Below are 19,422 nucleotides of genomic sequence, written 5' to 3' on the forward strand. Positions count from 1 at the left end.
ACCTCATAGATATATACCGACTAGATACCACCTCATAGATATACACCGACTAGATACCACCTCATAGATATACACCGACTAGATACCACCTCATAGATATACACCGACTAGATACCACCTCATAGATATACACCGACTAGATACCACCTCATAGATATACACCGACTAGATACCACCTCATAGATATACACCGACTAGATACCACCTCATAGATATACACCGACTAGATACCACCTCATAGATATACACCGACTAGATACCACCTCATAGATATACACCGACTAGATACCACCTCATAGATATACACCGACTAGATATCACCTCATAGACATATACCGACTAGATACCACCTCATAGATATATACCGACTAGATACCACCTCATAGATATACACCGACTAGATACCACCTCATAGATTTATACCGACTAGATACCACCTCATAGATATATACCGACTAGATATCACCTCATAGATATATACCGACTAGATACCACCTCAACGATATATACTGACTAGATACCACCTCATAGATATATACTGACTAGATACCACCTCATAGATATATACTGACTACATCATCTCATAGATATATACTGACTAGATATCACCTCGCAGATATATACTGACTGGACCACCTCATAGATATATACTGACTAGATACCACCTCATAGATATATACTGACTAGACACCACCTCATAGATATATACTGACTAGATATCACCTCATAGATATATACTGACTAGACACCACCTCATAGATATATACTGACTAGACACCACCTCATAGATATATACTGACTAGATATCACCTCATAGATATATACATACTAGATATCAACTCATAGATATATACTGACTAGATATCAACTCATAGATATATACTGACTAATAATAGTAATCATAATATTTTTAATGTGTAGAGCACTTTACATTCAGAAATCTCAAAGTGCTACAGAGTTTAAGAGAGAGGAAAAAAAAAAAAACTGGTTGTTTAAACATATAATGCATAAACAGTAAAAGGGAAATTAGCAAAAGGCTTTTTTAAAAAGATAAGTCTTAAGTTTTTTAAAAAAAGCAGCTGTAGTCTGTGGGGCCTTCAGGTGGTCAGGGAGGGCGTTCCATAGACTTGGGGCAGCAGCGGAGAAAGCCTGATCGCCCACGGTGTGGATCTTGGTCTTGGGTGGTCTGAGGGTGTGTGCTGATGCAGAGCGAAGGGTGCGTGAGGTTGACTGGGGGTCGAGGAGCTCCTGGAGGTCGGGGGGGGGGGGGGGGGGGGGGGGGGGGGGGGGGGGGGGGGGGCATGTCCGTGGATGCACTGGTGGGTGAGGAGGGAGACCTAGAATTCAATTCTGAATGCGACAGGGAGCTAGTGAAGGGATTGGAGGATGGGGGTGATGTGTTCAAATTTGCGTACCCTCATCAGGATCCTGGCAGCGCTGTTTTGTGTGTGCTGGAGCTTCTGGATGCTCTTGCCAGAGATCTCGATGAGGAGTGCATTGCAGTAATCCAACCTGGAGGAGACAAAGGTGTGGACGAGCCTCTCTGAATCTGCCAGGGTGAGTGTAGGCCGGAGTTTGGCAATGTTTTTGAGGTGGTAGAATGCGGCATTGCGGAGGTGATGATGTGGGTGTCATAATGAAGTTGCTGGTCCATTTTTAACACCCAGGTTGGTGACAGATATAGAAGGGGGGATGTTTTGGCCAGAGAAAGTGATATTGGTGATGTGGGAGGAGCGGAGCTGATGTGGTGTGCCGATGAGGATGGCTTCTGTTTTAGAGCTGTTTAATTGAAGAAAGTTGAGCTTCATTCACACCTCTATCTCCTCCAGGCAGGTGGTCAGTGTGGATGTTGGCAGGGGGCAAGAAGAAGTGGGGGTGGTTCTGAGGTACAGCTGTGTGTCATCAGCATAGCAATGGTAAGATAACCCATGGCTGCTGATGACGCTGCCCAGGGGGAGCATGTAGAGGGAGAAAAGGGTGGGGCCCAACACAGAGCCCTGGGGGACACCGCGGGTGACACTGTGGGTGTGTGATTTTGCTTGCCCAGGGCGACGTGCTCGGTTCTGCCGGTGAGGTAAGAGGTGAACCAGTTGTGTGCATTTCCTGTGAGTCCAACGGTGTATTGCAGGCGGTGGAGGAGGATATTGTGGACGACTGTGTCAAAATCAGCTGTTAAATCCAAGATGATGAGAAGTGATGGGGAACCGGCAGGTCGTTGGTAACCCTGACCAAAGCAGTTTCTGTACTATGGCCAGGGCGGAAACCAGACTGAAATATCTCAAACAGATTACTTTGTATTAGGTGATCCTGAAGTTGTGCTGCAACTGTTTTCTCCAGAGCCTTTGACAGGAACGGAAGATTGGAGATGGGCCTGTAGTTGGAGAGAACTTCTGGATCCAGGGTGGGTTTTTTCAATAGTCGTCTGATGACAGCAGTTTTTAATGCAGGTAGGATATGGCCGGCCAGGAGGGAGTGGTTAATGATCTGGGTGATGAGAGGAGAGACGGCGGAGATGTTGGTCTTCAGCAGGGCTGAAGGGAAGGGGTCCAGTGCACAGGTGGACGGCTTCAATTTTCTGATGACGGCCTCCACCTCTTCCTGTGTGACGTTGGAGAAGAAGCTGAGGGGCTGGACAGTCTCAGACAGTGGGTCGACAGTTTGGTGGGGTGAGACAGCAGTGGTGGAGAGGTGTGAGCGGATGTTATTAACCTTTTTTTTGAAAAAGGTAATGTGCATGTTGCACCTCTCCGCAGTGGCCTCTGAGTGGCAGGGTGAAGGAAGTTTGAGAAGGTGGTCAATTGTTGAGAATTTGGAGTTACCGGGGCTGTTATTTATGATGGGGGAGTAGAACCTGGCCCGTGCATCCCTCAGAGCTTCTGCATATGCCCTCTTGTGCTCTCTGTATGCCTGTTCGTGAACAGTCAGTCCAGGGGCCTTGATCCGCCGCTCAAGGACACACCCAGCCGCCTTCATCTTACGCAGCTCGACGGTGTACCAGGGTGCTGAGCGCGAAAAGGAGACTGACCTGGTTGTTAAGGGGGCGTGGAGGTCCAGGAGACTACTCATGGACTGGTTGTAAAAATCCACTGAGTCAGTAACAGAGAGGCAGTCATCAGAGCCAGAGGAGAGAGGTTGGAGATCCAGGGCCAGGGCATTCGTGTCAATATTTTTTATGTTTCTGAAGGGGATCTGTCGCTTTGGTTTGGTGTGGGGGGAAGGGAAGGCCAGCTCCAGACTAGATATCCCTCATAGATATACACTGACTAGATATCACCCCATAGGGCATTTTTACACTGCCAAGCCGGTTCGGTCATGGGTTGGCACGCCCGGCAATTTCACTGCCTTGCCTGTGTGAAACCGAGGGGGTAAAATCCCCCGTCGTCACGGAGCCGGCTGTCTAGGTTCACCGGAGAAGGCGGGGCTACGCACAGAGAGAAGATCTTTATAGAATAATTTGCATGCTACGAAAGTTTTTATTATTTTTATGATTCAAGAGCATGCAAGAATGAGTATACATTTGAGTGTAGGCTACAAAAGCGATTAACTATTTGCAAGTGTCAAAAAAGCGAACATAGTCTTTATTTAGCTGACCACTTGTTTTCTATCCAGAGGATAAAAAAACGTCTTTCTCGTAGATCGCACCATCTTTCCCCGTGATCATTTAATGCGCCTGCGTCACCTTCTCTCACATGATCAGCAGCTCGCGGATTTCACTGCCTCCCCAGTTAGAACTATTCATGTTGATACAGCTGCATTGTCTCTGTTGTAGCGTCAACGCAGAAATACTTCTACCCAAGCCCCGCCCCTGGAACCGCAGAGCTGTCTCATCGTATTGACATCAAAATTAAACTGCCAATGTGTGTAGAGTCCGGGAGGGTAAATTGGGGTGCTAACTCAAGCCGGGAATTTACCTTGGTCAGTGTAAACGCACGGACCATGAGGGGAAAATGGCGTGCATAAGACGGTCATATTTGGCAGTGTAAAAATGTCTTAGATACCATCTCATAGATATATATATTGACTAGATATCACCTCATAGATATATAAGCAATCTTCAAGCAGATTGGTTTATGACATACGTCAGACGTGTGTTTGTGGTAATGATATTGCAAATATATGCACTTTTGATTTATTTTTACTTTCATTTCCACCACCACACGTCTGCCAGGTGCAGAGGCTGCGTCATGTGTGTGGAAGCCTGAACACACAGGCCACACGCAACGCAGTGTTTGGGTTTCTGAGGAGACCCCCGACGAGTAAAGGAGACGCATAAAGAACGGAAGAATAAAAGTACGAGCAAGAGCGAGAATTCAAACTTTCTCCAGGCTGGTGTGTCAAATTCCTGTAAGTCGGTAAACAGTGGGGATAGATTCTATTGAACGCTGTCTGCAGCAGCCATCTCAACTCCCACAACAACAACAACGACGACAACAACCGGTAGGAACACAAGAGGAGCGCAGACTAATCCCAGCCTGAATCCTCCGCAGCGCCCCTGGCCCTCCCTCCTCCTCCCCCACCTCCCCCCCCTCGACGTCATCGTCCTCCGCCTCCCCCCCCTCCTCCTCCCCCCTCCTCCTCCTCTCCCCCCGCCCCTCCTCCTCCTGCCCTCCACCTCCTCCTCCTGCCCTCCACCTCCTCCTCCTCCCCCCTCTCCCCCCTCCTCCCCCCTCCTCCTCCTCTCCCCCCGGCCCTCCTCCTCCTGCCCTCCACCTCCTCCTCCTCCCCCCTCCCCCCCCCCTCCTCCTCTTCCCCCCTCCTCCTCCTGCCCTCCTCCTCCTCCTGCCCTCCTCCTCCATCCCTCCCCCCACCTCCCCCCCTCCTCCCCCCTCCTCCTCCTCTCCCCCCGGCCCTCCTCCTCCTACCCTCCACCTCCTCCTCCTCCCCCCTCCCCCCTCTCCCCCCCTCCTCCCCCCCTCCTCCTCTTCCCCCCTCCTCCTCCTGCCCTCCACCTCCTCCTGCCCTCCTCCTCTAGCCCTCCCCCCACCTCCCCCCCTCCTCTTCCACCTCCTCTTCCCCCCCTCCTCCTCTTCCCCCCTCCTCCTCCTGCCCTCCACCTCCTCCTGCCCTCCTCCTCCATCCCTCCCCCCACCTCCCCCCCTCCTCTTCCACCTCCTCTTCCCCCCCTCCTCCTCCTGCCTTCCACCTCCTCCTCCTCCATCCCTCCCCCCTTCCTCCTCCCCCCCCCCCCCCCTCCTCCTCCTCCCCCCCCCTCCTCCTCTTCCGCCCCCCCCCCCCCCCCCCCCCCCCACCCTCCTCCTCTTCCTCCATCCCTCCCCCCTCCTCTCCCCCCTCTCCCCCACCAGGAGCTCAGGCCCCAGCCCCCAGTGATGCTGTCGGGCTGATTTAGGAGGAGCCGGCTGCTGTCCTGCACGGCCCACTGCGGCGGCAGGGTGCTGCTGGTTTAACGGCCGGGCGGTCCTTCCTGGGGATCAGGAGTGTCTGTGTGTGTGTGGGGGGGGGGGGGATATGTGTGTGTGTGTGTGTGGGGGGGGGGGGGGGATGTGATCAGGGCGACAGGACTCTTCAAGCAGAGCCGCAGCAAACGGCTTCCAGAGCAATGATGCAGCTTTCAGAAGCAGAGGAGATCTGATCTCTGCTGCCTTCTGTCTGTCGCCGTGCACTGGGCGAGGGGGGGGGGCGGGGGGGGCTGGGCTCAGCTAAGGGGTGGAGTTAAGTTTAGAGGTAGAGATAAGGGTAGGGCTACTGGATAGGATCGAACTAAGGCATAGAGTTAAGGGGGAATTGTAAAGGATGGTTAAGGGATAGGGTTAAGCTTAGTGGCAGAGTTAAAGGTAGGGCTTAGGGTAGGGTTTAGGGATAGGATTAACAGGTAGCTAACGGGTAGCGTTAAGGGTGGAGCCTAGAGGTAGGGTTAAGGGACGGGTTTAGGGTTAAGGGGGAAGCTTATGGTTGGGTTAAGGGATGGGATTAAGCTAACAGGTAGTGTTAAGGGCAAAGACTAGGTAGGGTTAAGGGATAGGGTTACGCTAAGGGCGTTAAACATTTGGAAGGGATTAAGTGGTACGGTTAAACTAGGCTGCATTCCAAAAACATCAGAAGCAGGGAAGCCTCAACCTGGAGCCTCAGCCAGCGAAGGCAGAGAACAGGACTCCTCTGTACGCTATAATACTAGACTATTAACCACGGCCGCCTCCCACTGGGGCCGCGGATGTGGAACACATGTCTTTACCGACACCTCCCTGACGAGGAGGGCGAGGGCGCGCCCGACGGTAAAGAGGAGCAGCTGCAGTGTGTGGCGCGCAGTAGGCCTTCAGACGGCCGACGCGCTGACCTTGTAGGCCCCGCGGCCGTCCAGCAACAGGACAATCACCCCCCCCCCCCCCCTCCGCAGCCCCCCAAAACAAATAACAGACCACCGCCAGGAGGCGGAAAGTAGGTTCATCCTGGGGGGGCAGGGAGATGGAGATGAACCCCCCCCCCCCCCCCCCCCCCCCCCAACATGTCCGGAGGAAATTCAAATAGGAAGATGGAGCTGGAAGTGAAGGGGACAGCAGAACACATCATAGCCGTACTGGAAGCCTCTTCACTGGGAGAGACGCACCAAAGCCTCTGTGACGATCGTCTTTCTTTGTTTTTTGCCAGTTTCAGCTCGCATGCTTCCATGCTATGTTACCATGTTTGCATGCTAAGTGGAACGGCGGGGTTTAGCTCATCACAGAGAGGCTGAGGTTGGAACATCTAGGACAGGGCAGAGTCTGCGTTCATCTCCATGACCTCCTATGGACAGCTCTGAGACGATCTACACACGACAAACAGAAACGCATTCAAAAGCGGTCTGTGAAATGGTATAATTTTGCAAATGCATTGATCTTTTTTGTGAGTTTTATATTCCTTCTTACCGACATGTGTTCAGAAGAGGGATATTTAGTGTCACATGAAATGATGGCTCTGGATATCTATGTGTATCTATATCTATAGCTAAATATGGGATACATCCACCTATATTGACCTATATTGTTTAAGATATCTCCATTAGCAATCTAACCATTGTTGCATTTAGGATTGATCAACCGCTTCTATATAAATCATTACAGCTGCATAAAAGCAGCTTCATGTTTTGGGTTGGATCAATCTAATGCGTCCCTGGCTTTACATTGTCGATGCATCTTAGTTGTGCTCTATCTTCAGTAAGAATAGCTCATGTTTATTAGCCTCCGTAGGCACATGCTTGTTGAAGGCTAGCAGGGAGAGGCTAGCTGTTCACACGAGGTAGGCTGTGATATCTCTGATGTCTGTGTTGCTCTGACTCCCTGCAACACACCAGCAACAAGACGGCTCCCAGATCGGTTTAAACGTCGCCAACAGCGACACGGAGCGAGTTAGAAGCTTTGACACAATTCTGACTTCCTCGCCTGTGAGAAACACAAACATAACACACAACGCACAGCACACAAAACAATACACACTACACACAACGCACAACACACAATGCAAAACAAGTTGTTGATTGTTGCTTAACAGCGCTCACACTTGTGAGGCTAAAAATACACTGATTCCAGACAACCGCAGACAAGATACCAGACAACCAATCGGGAAGCCCCGGTGACAGTTTTGGTTGACGAATCAGAAGGCTCCATTCTGGCAGTGTACATCATCATCCTCAGCCCACGGACTTCCAGACGTGTAATCTGGCCACAAAGGGAGCGATCCAGGCTGCTACCCTGAGACAACACTGGAGGAAGATATAGGTCATGCTGTGTCTTTCTTCGGCCAAACTCATCCCCTCCTGCAGAGCGGCAGGGACAGTTAAATGAGCGTCAACAACACTCTCTCCCCTTCCCTCGGCCTACGCGAGGAGGAGGGAAGAGAAGAAGATGTCGTTGTCTTTGTGCACTAAGTGCTGCATTAGAGGAACTGGGCCTCTCTGCTTCTTGTTTTTCCCCAGCAGACAGCAGTGGTTGCGTGTAGCGGAGGCAGAACACTAAGCTGTCTCGCCGGCGATGGGAGCGGGGAGAGAGAGAGGCCGTGGAGACCTCTGGGCGAGAGCCTTCGGGGCGGTGGAGGGGTGGATTGACTCGCCACGCTCCGCCTCTCGTGGAGATCAGCGGACTGATAAAGTCTTTAAGGGCGGCGGTCTCCCGGTCACGTGATAACGGCCCTTGTCCGTCTTTTCTTTCCTCTTATGTGCAGGATATACTTCAGTACTTCAGAGTCTGCACTTTAATTAAGCGGTAATACTACAAAGTATACTACAACTACAGCAACACTACTGTTATTACTACTAGCACCGCTACTACTACTAATACCATTTAGTACTATAAATACCCCTACTACTACTACCCATACTAGTACCACTGCTTCCAGTACTACTGGCACATACTCTTACCACTTCTTCTGCTACTACCACTAGTAGAGCTTGTACCACTGCTACTACTGCTAATATTCAGTCCCTCCAGAAAAATGTGGCATATTTTTGTGATTGTTGAGGCCACAAAGCCTTGATTATGCGGCACGTTTTCTTAAAAAATGCGATGAAATATGCGGCATATTTATGCAATTTTATTCGATGAAATTGCGGGAACTTGCAAAAAATGCGGCAACTCACTTCATAACGTTCCCACGGCAACAGGGGGAAATGGCTGCTCTTGTGTGAGATTGTGTGTTGTAACCACTACTGCTAAGCTGGATACTACTTCTATAACAACTAGTATTACTACTCAAAAAATAATGAGACTCATCATGTACCATCCTAATCATAATCCAAGTTAGAATTTTTTTTCTGGTACATAAATCCTCCACATTGTTAAAGTACAGTTAACCGATAAATCATCTGCCCTTCGCCCATAACGCGATATCAATTGTACTATAAGGAAAGCAAATTAAATGAAAATAAATAAAAAAACATCAGAGTCATCATTGCACAGTTTAGAGAGAACAAGGCAGGCCGTTTACTTTTCCCTGAAGTGATTTTATTACAAATTTCATGAGGACTTACATTATTACAAGGATTTTTGTCAACATGCGAAAACGGAACGAAGCAGAACAGGAATTTAACAAACTGGTAGGATAAGACAATCCACTGTTCACGAGAAACATAAAATCTGAATTCAAAGTCCTCAGGAGTGCCTGTGTGTGTGTGTGTGTGTGTGTGTGTGTGTGTGTGTGTGTGTGTGTGTGTGTGTGTGTGTGTGTGTGTGTGTGTGTTACGTGTGCGTGTGTATGTGTGTGCGTGTGACTTCTGTGCAGGCATAGAACGGCCACATTCACTGGGACTCTGCAGTCGTCCACCCCAACCAAGGCAAGATGTGCACGTATCAAGAAAACAATGTTACAATTTTTATATGCCATCCGAATTTTCTCGGTCAGAACTTTTAGAAAGCTTCACTTTATATGTACATAAAACTGTACAAAGACATGGCATCACAAGCATTTTGAGTCCTATATAAATATACCAACGGTTAGGATAACAACTAGAAGCCCGCTCAGACGTGGTCTCAAGGCATTGGTCTTCTGCAGGTGTTCAGTGTGTAAAAGATGAAGAGTGTCCGTGTCCTTCCAGTTCTTTTGAGACCCCCCCCCCACACACCCCACTTCCTCCCGCCAGAGGAGCCAGCACTAACATCTCAGAAAAAACAGTAAACAGTATCTACCAATAATCTTTGGAATTCATGCTTAACGTGTCGGGCGGCGTGATACCTATGTACACTACACCACCAAAGAGTTTTGAAACAATTTTTTTCACAACCAGTTTGCTAAGAGACTGGGACCAGCACGCTAGAAGATCCGACGCCCGTACTCACTACGCACCGTTAAGCCATCTGTCCACACAAGGTTCACCAGCACAATACACGTTACAGTTAGGCAAAAAGATACTCAAGTGAAGTTAACATGAAATCAACACCAAAACACAAATGAAGCCCCCGTTGCCTCTCACTCCGTCGTGTTCAGGTGCCTCCCCGCCCGGTGAAGGCGCTTTAGAATTCGTGTTTTTCGGGAGCAGAGAAAAGAAGAGCTAAAGATATTGATTCAGCCTGGGGTCAGGGCACGGTCACGGCGAGAGCAGCCGCTCCCACAGACTGAGGCCGCGAGCAGGGCAGGCGGGCGCAGCGAGAGGATCCAACACCGAGGAGGTGTGAAGGAAACGTCTATAGGTGACGACTTGTGTGTTTGCACCTCTGGACCACTGCTGAGACGGCCCCTCCGACTCAGCCCTACAAACCGACTGGCCGAGTGTTCTGTTTCCTAAACGGCGTTGCTGTTACCGCGTGTGATTTATAAATCGGCAGATTCGCACAACGCCGTTCCTGTCTCTGTTTACTTTGTGAAATTCCGTTGTTGTTGTCCTTTACAAAGCGTAGAGAGCGAGCGAGGGAGCGAGAGAGGGAGGGAGCGAGAGAGCAGCCACACTGGATGCCAGGTTAGATTACTAACGTCCATGTCATCGCAGAAGCCAGTGCAGCTGAATGGCTTCTGCACCGAGTCGAGTGACAAGATAAAGTCATTACCGTGGCTGGGCGGCTGGGCCTCATCGCTCGCCGCTGCTGCTCTCACACGTCTCATGACTTCCAGGTCAACGACCGCGGCCGCCGCACCTCCGCGTGAAGCCTAGCCCAGCCCAGCGCAGCCACGCGATGCATGGCTGCCTGTTTTGGCTTTAATCCAAACTTTTCGCATGAATTACACCTCGCTAAACGGCTTCGGAAACAGCATGAAGTGCTCAGCCGTCCCTCGGGGGCAGCGAGACCCACCGTCCACCAACCGTATTTAATAACTGGGACGTCTGGTCATTTCCGCGTGTGTGTGTGTTTTTCTTCCTAATTATTTAAAATATGGTTCGCTCCGTGGTGATGCGCGAGAGGAGCACAGATGAAACCAGCCGGGTGTTTTAAGTGAGCGTAGTGGAGCGTAGCGGGGGGGGTCTGCATCATGGCCCGGTTGTGACGCTCGGACGCCTGTCTCATTACTCACTCTAATTAGGAGACGTCCGTTCGCTCGCGCACCCCTCTTACTCACCGCCACTATCTCCGAAAGAAAAACGCTAAGCAGAGGTCACCCACCAAACGGCAAAAGTTTGCCACGAATCTAATCGAATCAATGTTCAAATCAGAGGCGTGGGCTGGGATGTGCGGGGCTGAGAGGCAGCCCCGCCGTAGTCATCATTATAATCCAATTACCCACTAATAGATCGCCTCCTTCACAGGCATCCCTCACAATCACTCGGTGAAGCCTTGTAAAGATAGACAAAGCCCACGGGCTTGGCCTATTTCTTATCCTCTGCTCGATTGGAGGAGGAGGAGGAGGAGGAGTGGAGGGAATAGAAATCTAGAAGCTTAACCGAGTACAAATAAAGAATGTTGTCCTCAATACAACGATCATCGAAATGGACAGCGACTGTGGTTCAGGGTTTCCTCCAACATGGGCTCGTAGAAAATATCATTCACACACAGGGAGCAGGGGGGGACTTGATTGGGTCGGACAGATTCGGATACTTCCTCGTAGGAAACCCCCCCCCCCCCCTCCCCTAACAGAGTCACACTTGATTTTTTTCTTTGTTTTTGTATTTTCGCATTCCACATCCTATTTCTACAAACATCAACCACCCAAGGTCCTCGTGTTCTGTGTTTAAATGTAACCCCCGGCGACGAGCTCGCCGTCACACGACGCGGGTCGGGGCTACACGAGCCGTCGTCATGACGACCTGCCACGTGACGCCGGAGTGTCTTTGATCGATCCAATAGGCTCCCTGTTCCGACAGCTAACGCGAAGATGTAGCCGTGTGTGACATCACAAGTGGGCGGGTCTTCGTTGGGGGTGATGGATAGGGGGTTACCGGGGTCACCAGCCTGACGGACAGTACCACCTGGGAGGGGTGGAGGTGGACGCATCCATCAGGCCTCAGGGTGGAGGGCACGCCCACCTGTGATGTCACAAGCTAGATTGATTGGTTTGAAAATGGTTTGCCCTGAAAACAGGGGCCCTTTAAGGTTCTCGTAGGCTGTGGCCACAAACAAGATTTTCAAACTCATTGGAGGTAATGCAGTACCTCTGTTACAGTACGCGCCTCGTGCCCATTGGCTGATTCAGAGTCAGCCTATCGGCTAGAGAGAGGGTCCGATTGTCACTCAGATGGAGAACGGTCGTGTGACGTAGTTTGAGCTCATGTAGCGGACGTGGGACTGCAGACCACCCTGAAGACGGACGTCAGGTCACAGTGCTGAGCATGGGGTGTGTGTGTGTGTGTGTGTGTGTGTGTGTGTATTCAGCACAGCTCCCTCTGCTAGTCATGCAGACAAAAGGAGAAACCTCTTCTGCTGTGATTGGGGCTCACAGACGTGTGTGTGTACAAATATCTGTGTTTGTGCAAATGTATGGGTGCATTTTTGTGCACCTTTGTGTGTGTGTGTGTGTGTGTGTATGTGTGTGTGTCTGCGTGTGTGTCTACGTGTGCCTTTGCATGTTACTGTGTGTGTACGTGTGTGTACGTGTGTATGTAACTAAAAGGGCATACATGAGACTTCACGTCACCTTCCACAACATCTAGCTCCGCCTTCACACCTTCAGTCCAGTGCAGAACAGCAGCAGCAGCAGCAAAGAAAAGCTCAATATGCTAAAACTCTGAGGCCATCTCAGCTTCTGCCAGACAAAAATATATCTAGAACACACCATTGAACGTATTTACACTTTAGTACATTAAGAGAGACCGGGCGTCCGTCAGTCCATCCGGGGCGTCGGTCGTCTGGACTCCCATGAGTGACGTCGGAGCGGTCGGCCTCGTGACGTGAGCGTCGAATCCGACGCCGTGAGAGAGTCAGCGTTTTGAGACCCTCAGAAGGGTGCGGTGTTGGCACGGCGACTCCGCGAGCCGTCGTTGGCGGCGGGCGGTTAAACGGGTGTTTTTTTTCTTTCCATTGTGACCATCATCGCATTTCAGTGTGGATTATTAATTAAGGAACTTGTATAGATAAATGAATAATTCAACTAATTAGTGGAATTCACAATAAATAAGCTCATAATTAAACAGAATAATTTAATAAAGAAAAGGAATATGCTCCATGCCAGCAATGAAGCACATTACAGGCTACTGTTAATTACTGTTAATTACAAAAAGGGCATTGGCTTCGATGATTGGACTGCCTATTTATCCTTTTGTGTGTGTGTGTGTGCATGTTTTCTGTGTGCGCGCATGTGTGTATATGTGTGTGCATGTATGCGAGGAGACTGCATGTGTGCGTGCGAGCGTGCCCGTGGGCGACTGTGTGCGTGTCTAAACCAGGGGGACCCACAATGCATTGCGATCACAGGTAGATCTCCCTCTTGGGGGTGTTGGCGGAGGGGGGGGAGGCGGCCTGAAACTCGCCGGCACTAACATTCAGAGGGATCTCCTCCAGCGGACAGTCCTGGCCGGCCCCGCCTCCGGAGGGGGCGTGGCCTCCTCCGGAGGGGGCGCGGCCTCCTCCGGGGCCGTAGGCACTGCGGGACGGGGGGAGGCGGGGCCTGGGGGGCTCCTCCCCGGCCGGGCGCGCGCTGCCGTTGGCCATGCGCCCCAGGCTGCCCCTCTCCTGGTAAGGCACGAAGGTGGAGAGCTTGGGCAGGGTCCGGGGGGCCTTGCGGAGGGGGGAGGGGTGGCCGGGCATCCAGCAGGCGTCCGAGTGGCCCAGCTCGCTGCACTCCGGGGTGCAGTTCCCCGTCATCGTCACGTCCGGCAGGGAGCGGATGTCTGGGGGGAGGGGGAGAGGGGAGGGAGAGAGGGGAGGGAGGGGAGGGGGAGAGAGAGAGAGGGGAGGGAGAGAGGGGAGGGAGAGAGAGAGAGAGAGAGAGAGAGAGAGAGAGAGAGAGAGAGAGAGAGAGCAGAGAGAGAGAGAGAGCAGAGAGAGAGCAGAGAGAGAGAGAGAGAGAGAGAGAGAGAGAGAGAGAGAGAGAGAGAGAGAGAGAGAGAGAGAGAGAGATGGGGAGAGAGAGAGAGGGGAGAGAAGGGAGACGGAGAGAGAATGAGAGAGAGGGGAAGAGGGAGGAAGGAGATTGGAGAAAGAGAAAAGAAGGAAATTCAACATTAGTATTAATATTAAATCATTCTCTAATCTATGATAATCATCATTACATGACCCCTTCTTCATCCTCCCTAAACCCCCCCCCCCCCCCTGACCCCCGCCCTCCCTCCCCTTCCCCACCTCATCCTCCTCCTCCTCCTGCTTCAAGTCTATGCAGTTGTTGCTAAGCAGTAAGCAGCCGTTGCTATGCAACAGTTGCTAGGTGCCACGGAAAGGGAGCCACAGCGCGCGCGTGTGCATGTGTGTGTGTGTGTGTGTGTGTTTGTGTGTCTGTCGTCCAGTGGCTGATGTCATACATTTTTGTTCGGTTAGTTGCATTGTGTACGAGCTGTTCCAAGTGTATTCTGCCCGTGCGGCCGAGCACGTGCAGAACTGATTCATTAACAGAATAATTCATTCATTGGTCTGCCGAGGTCACGTGACGCTGATCCTACGTGTGTGCGTAGATGAAGTGAAGCTAAGATGGTCCAACGCACGTCACGGGACGGGCTGACACCCACCACCACCAGGCCGGCTTCCCCCAGGCTCAGCGGCGTGTCGGTGCACGTGTGCGCGTGCACGTGAGCATCTCTCTATTGATTGACAGCCCCAAAATGAGCAGCGTGCCCCTCCGAATATCATCCATTTCTCAGTCATCCGCTCCTAATTAAATAAATAGGTCTCTAACCCAGTGCCCTCATTTCGGCGTCCAACTTGATAGCGCCGGAATACATTTTATAAAGCCGTCACAAAAGCAGCGCACGCCGGCGCTGATTACTCCCCCACACGCACCCCGCAACTCGCCCCCTTCAAACGCACGCCGAGATAAGACCCTCTTAATAAGAGACGGAAAAACTGTATTTTTAGGAGGTTTTTTTCTGCATCCCTGCGAGGGTAATAAATGTACAGATGGCGGCGTACATCATCTCACAGCCTCGCACATGTTGGAGGTGAGTCGACGCACACAGCCAGCGTCACGCAGGACTAATACATGCACATTAGGCGCTCACATTAAGTCAGCTATTGGTTCAGTAATGGACTCCCTTTGCCCACTTTCCGTTCTATTTTATTTTTGTACCGCGGTGTAAGATAGCCACCAACGCCCCGTTCTGGCTTCAGAGCGCGACGTGAGAACGATGAAATAATTGATTCCGTGAGGACTGACGTCTCCCCTCAGTACGGGAAGAGCCCAACGACGGCCTCGTCCTACAAATCATTAAAGCCGGTTAATTAGACATCACTTGTGTGCAATTAAGGGGCTTGAAACGAGTCCGCGCCGCGGAGGCTACACGGCACATATGCTAATGGAGCCATCCGGAGGAACAGTCATAATGGCCGTTATCTGAGGAAGAAGAAGAGCGGAGGACATGTCGCGACTGTCGGGATGAATCAAAGGCAGCGGTGTTATGGAGACCCGAGCGGGAGGACGCACTGGAAAGGCCTCCAGCGTTCTGCAGGAGGCACCGGGCTGCACGGATGAGGAACTTTTAGAGTGGGAAACACCTGATACTGATAGAGAGAGGGAGAGAGAGGGAGATGGAGAGGGAGAGGGAGAGGGAGGGAGAGAGGGAGAGAGGGAGAGAGGGAGAGAGAGAGAGAGAGAGAGAGAGAGAGAGAGAGAGAGAGAGAGAATGAGAGAGTGAGAGTGAGAGTGAGAGGGAGTGAGAGTGAGAGTGAGAGGGAGTGAGAGTGAGAGTGAGAGTGAGAGTGAGAGTGAGAGTGAGAGTGAGAGACAGACAGAGAGAGAGACAGAGAGAGAGAGAGAGAGAGAGAGAGAGAGAGAGAGAGAGAGAGAGAGAGAGAGAGAGAGAGAGACTATAACAGTGCTAGAGAGTGAAAAGAAAACTCCAAAAAGGAACCTTTGTCGAGAGAATTCCACATGACATCTCCGCTTGTGTTTGCCACGAGACTTTTTGTGCGATTTTTGCGGTTAAATGGAAGAAGCTTGGATGCTTTGATCGCATCACAAAGTGAGTATTCTCTGGCCTTGACGCAGTGCTGTGTTGCGCCCGGCCTAACACAGTGTCCTACAAGCGACACAGACAGACGGCCGTGCGTGATGGTGCGCTACGCCTGCCATGTCAGGGCTTGTGAGGTGCCCGGGTTACAGCGACGGCAGGAGAGTTTACGGGAGACAGGTGGAGGAACCCGCCACAGACCGCCAGAGGCATGTCACTTTAGGGTTGGGGGTGTCCAGCTCAGAGGAGGACAGATCATCCATAACGTGTTTGAAAAGGAAAAATCAACAGGCTTGAGTCCCAACAGGCCTAAACTCCGCCCGCTTAACTCAGAGGGGCCCCTGTGCTACGGCCGGGAGTCGGAGCTTGATGAGATAGTAGCAAGCCAATCAGAAAGCTGTCCACTTGTGACATCACAAGTGGACGTGGACACACGGGAGACTGATGTTCAACCACCGAGGTGTGCATTGTAAGCAAGTTGCAGAGACACTCCTGCTTGTGATGTCACAAGTGGCCCCGTCCCCACAGCGGACGATGTGCCGCAGCAGGTGCGCACGGTGGACCGGGCGTTAACGAGCCAGTCTGAAACCCATCCGCCTGTATCAATATCCCCATCCAGGGGATCGGATACTCCTGCCTGTGACGTCAGACACGGTCATATTCAGAAATATCTCGTGATGACAGGCTAACCTCACACCTGTTGGTAGAACGGATGCCCTTTTAAAGGTCATTACGTTCCTTTAGACGTCCTCCAAAAAGGTAAACGACAGTTTTCCATGTGTGAACGTCTGACGCGAGTGTAATCTATTATCAGTGTGATGGATGCGAGACGGCAGCGCCTGGCCCTGTTGAAACACGCCTTTACCAGCACTAACGCTTACTCCAGCACTCGCACCATAATCACGAACCTCCGCGTGTTCCTTACACGTCTCCATCAAAGTGTTTGCTTCACTTGACTTTAGTTTCTCTCCGCATCGCCGGTTGGCAACAAGAAAACAACCCAGAAAAACCAACGAAACCAAATTAAATCAACAGGGTTCAATACGTTTTAAATACATCCTCTTTATATTATTCTTTTAATGATGCGACTACAAGTGATAAAAGCCCACCCAGCTGTGCGTCGCTCACAGCCAGCAGAGGAAATGCCACCCAATGGCCCCGGGGACGCGGTAGTGTGCTCTTCACTAATGGCAATATAATTATCCTACAAAATGTCATACCCCCGACGCTAGTCAAAGTGCATCTCCCCCACCACGGCGGCGAACAATCAAAGCCTATTTGCCGGAGCTCTCCGCTTGCCATTCATGCTTATTGACATTTAATACCAAAAAGTCACGGGCCGCGTGCCTGATGGTGGCGGCAGGATGTTGACTGCGGCGGGGGCCATATAGGACAGCTGTGACCGCGCGCCTCTGTCTATTAGCACCACTATTTAGTCATCTACTGCTTAGTCGTTGAGCAGACACTTTGAACCAAAGGGGCACGCAGGGAACCCAGATGCATGAGGATAGGAGGACATTAGGGGGAAGGTAGGGGTTCGGGGCATCCTGCTCAACGATTGGCTCGTGGTAGGCCGACCACAATGGGAGGTTTGAGCCCTTAGTCACCCAACGAGCGAGGCATCTGCTCTCTCTTTGTGTTAGATATTTACCTGGCTAAGAATCCCTAAAAAGCCAGATCCTTGAACTCCATTAAATAGTTGTAATTCTCGTTTCAATTTGCGTTGCATTACGCATGTTGAATTATGTATTAATGCCCACAGGATAAGTCTGTAGCAGAAGTCCCCAGACTTAAACTACTGTTGTATTTCACTGACGAAGAAGATCCCGACCAAGCCGATGATGTTAAAACAAGCGGCATAACACTCTAAAAACAACCGCCCCCCCCCCCCCCCGCCGCCCCCTTCTGTCGACTAGAGTCGGCGTCGCACACTTCACTTCCTGTCGTTTTTTTCCCGCTCCTCGCTGCGACGGCGCCAAGCCACCGCTGGCAGCGCCAAACGGCCGCGGTCCTCCGAACCTCTGGCTGAGGACCGCAGCGTCGGGGGGGAGGGGAGGGGGTGGCGTGCAGGCGCACGCCACCCGACACGCGCCAGCCTCAGCCGTCAGCTCCGAGCGGATTTCACACCTGATTAAAACATCTGGGAGCTGAGAGGAGCCGAGAGCAGCTTCACTGCGCAGCCCCGGAGCTGCATGAATAAAACGGGCCGCTTCCGGAGAGCCTAATCTGCATAGACTCCGCCTCCTCATGGCTCCTCCGAAGAGCGGGGGGCTCCTGGTTAATGCCGCTAGTTACCACTCATAGTTACCGCTCCTAGCTACTGCTCCTAGTTACTGCTGCTAGTTACTGCTCCTGGTTACTGCCGCTAGTTACCACTCATAGTTACTGCTGCTAGTTACTGCCGCTAGTTACCACTCATAGTTACTGCTGCTAGTTACTGCCGCTAGTTACCACTCATAGTTACCGCTCCTAGCTACTGCTCCTAGTTACTGCTGCTAGTTACTGCTCCTGGTTACCGCCGCTAGTTATCACTCATAGTTACTGCTCCTAGTTACTGCTGCTAGTTACTGCTCTTAGTTACTGCTCTTAGTTACTGCGGCTAGTTACCGCTCATAGTTACTGCTGCTAGTTACTGCTGCTAGTTACTGCTGCTAGTTACTGCTCCTAGTTAGTGCTCCTAGTTACTGCTGCTAGTTACTGCTCCTAGTTACTGCTCCTAGTTACTGCTGCTAGTTACTGCTGCTAGTTACCGCTCCTAGTTACTGCTGCTAGTTACTGCTCCCGTCAGGCTCATGGAATCACCCGGCGCCTCGGATGCTAAGACACGGTTTATGTAGGTCGATAAGTGATTACGATCAGGTTCCACTCGGTGGATCGTGCGTCCGGAAGGACACGTCCGCTTGTGACATCACAAATGGATTGATTTCTACTAGGATAATCAAAGTCAGAACTGGTGGTCAAATCCCTTTCGTTATCCTCAAATTCAGAGGCGAACTACCCACATACGTCCTCATCACTGAGGCTGTTAACGCATGAATAAACTGTTTTATCAGTGTCCATACGGTATGACTTAATTATCGAGCTCACACCTCTTGTTTAGGGAATCACAAACCGCAGGAAGCACACGACGCGCTCGCAGTCGTGAGCTGAGGTGAAACGCGTTTCATCAAACGTGTCACCACGCCAACATCACATGCATCAATGACGGATCCGTGGCCCTGATCTATGCGTCCCCGTGGGGACCCTACGGTGTGACTCTCAGATGTGGCTCACTGCCGTTAACGATCAGCGTCGGGTAGCTCCCCCCACCCCATTCCACGCAGATACCGTTAGTATTGCGAGCTGTTACGGTGGATGGTTTGGGCTTCGGCGGGCAGTTACTCAACTTGGCATCGATATTCCTGTTGTCTACATTGTGTACACACTACGCAAATAATTAAGGAGTCCTCCCAGATATGTGTTGCCTTTTCACAGCT

General features: G+C 51.4%; 1 protein-coding gene across 1 annotated transcript in view; it reads right to left on the reverse strand.

The window, feature by feature from the left end:
• Positions 1 to 8,908: 8,908 nt before the first annotated feature.
• Positions 8,909 to 19,422, reverse strand: part of LOC115547180 (protocadherin-1-like) — a 102,959-nt gene continuing 92,445 nt past the window's right edge. Inside the window, 1 exon segment of the mRNA XM_030361173.1 lies at positions 8,909 to 13,678. Within this exon segment, the coding sequence (XP_030217033.1) occupies positions 13,257 to 13,678 (422 nt within the window). The 3' untranslated portion in view covers positions 8,909 to 13,256.

Source organism: Gadus morhua, chromosome 7 (genome assembly GCF_902167405.1).
Source record: "Gadus morhua chromosome 7, gadMor3.0, whole genome shotgun sequence".
In the NCBI taxonomy this organism is placed as follows: Eukaryota; Metazoa; Chordata; class Actinopteri; order Gadiformes; family Gadidae; genus Gadus; species Gadus morhua.